At 44.3% G+C, this 1,626-nt stretch overlaps 1 protein-coding gene across 1 annotated transcript in view; it reads right to left on the bottom strand.

Moving 5' to 3' along the window:
* The window catches only part of si:ch211-154o6.3 (uncharacterized protein LOC563854 homolog), a gene marked incomplete in the record, with an annotated part of 9,075 nt that overhangs the window by 5,104 nt on the left and 2,345 nt on the right, over positions 1–1,626 (bottom strand). The window contains 2 exon segments of the mRNA XM_024267811.2: positions 1,018–1,141; positions 1,479–1,626. Of these exon segments, the coding sequence (XP_024123579.1) occupies positions 1,018–1,141; positions 1,479–1,626 (272 nt within the window).

The raw sequence follows: 1,626 nt of genomic DNA, 5'->3' as shown, positions 1-1,626 counted from the left end.
GCATTGGATTTGGTAGTAATGTATAGATGATTTCCCTTTTTATTCAGGTTGAAAATTGATCATGGAGGTAAAATAAATAATTACAGTTTGTGCCCAAATTCTATGACATTAAGTATTTTGTTTATCGGAAGACTGATGTTATTCACAGCATAAAAAGTGATGAAAATTCCTGCTGGTGACACTTAATATGTACAGCCAACATGCACATTGCTGCATTGCCTGCACATATTTTAAGTCCGTCCAGGGCCGCACATATTTAAGGTTAAAGTCCCATTACCTGTCACACTCTTAAGTGTATGAAATGTGTTCTCCACATTTGACCCTTTCCCTTGGAGGAGCGGTAACCTACAGAAACAGCTGCACTCAGGAACCATTTGGTGGTTTAGCCCTAGCCGTAACTGCAATCCTAACCTTCATCTTTCCTCCGGCAAAGGAAAAAGTGCAGCACTGGCCGCACGTATTTAGAAAAATATGTTGCTTTCTTATCAGAATGGAGCTGTGAATCCAGGAGCAAAATTTCGGAGATTTGCCCCACTTGGACATCCTCTTCCATCTGTAGGTGGAAGATGTGCTAGTAAACAGTAGCAAAAGAAAAAAAGAAGAGGAAGTCCCTCCCTGCTTTCCCCGTGTGAACATCATGGGCTATATTCTCATTCAAGAATGCCCCTTTAATGCATTCATAAGCATGTGTCACATACCCGGTGTGTCTGTAGCTTCAGGTTGGGGGTGTGAGAGACTGTAAGCTAGCAGGAGACCGTGATAATAGAGAGCTCTCAGCAATGAGAAGGGGAAGTGGGGGCGGGGTTGCTCCACACCGATTATGCAATTCAGAGATGAAGAAAAACTATGACCCAGAAAATGATTTTTTTTAATGTATATTTTTGCTAAAAGTGGCATAATCATCCTTAAAAGATAACTGGGAATTATTTTACAATAGATCAAAAGATGATCAGAGTGGGACTTTAAGAGATAATTTAGGTTAAATGGTCACTTTTCTTCTCTATTATGCAACTGTACCTTCCAGAAACCACCAGGTTGTCAACAGCAACCACACTGGTGACGATGTCATTGTGACCCTCCAGCAGCCTCAGGCGAAACCTCGCCTTCTCCCAAAATGCTTTTAGAGATGTAAACTCGGCGTCTGCAAATAAATAAATAAGTAAATGATGCATTTAGTAGTGTTGACTCATCTGCCTTATGAATAAATGTGATTCTGTAGTATGGATTAGTGTGCCGCAGCAAAGCGTGGGTATAAGTAAGCTCCAAGGATGCAAACCGTAGGCCTCGTCTTCAGGGAGGCAAAGGCAGCGCGGTAGTTTTAATCCTGGCAGCCACACCAGCTTGTTAGGACTCCTCGGGGCAAACTCGTACGATCTCATTTCAGATGGTCATCACAAATTAGAGCGATGCGTTTGCGCTTTTAACAGGCAGCCATAAAATCTAACGACAATCCCAACCCTGTTTCTTCATTAGCCCACCTTCCTGTTGCGGTGGACGCTCCGGGTCAAGATCCGGACAGCTTCCTGGCTCGTCCCCTCTCTGATGTGACACCCTGCCTGCCTCCGCGCCGTCCCCTCCTCCTGCTCCCCTTTGGCTGGCAGGCTGCACTGGCATTGCTGGAGCTTT

This window comes from Oryzias melastigma, linkage group LG16 (genome assembly GCF_002922805.2).
Source record: "Oryzias melastigma strain HK-1 linkage group LG16, ASM292280v2, whole genome shotgun sequence".
Taxonomy (NCBI): Eukaryota; Metazoa; Chordata; class Actinopteri; order Beloniformes; family Adrianichthyidae; genus Oryzias; species Oryzias melastigma.
The sequence above is the reverse complement of the archived record's forward strand: the minus strand, read 5'-3'. Positions and strand labels throughout refer to the sequence as shown.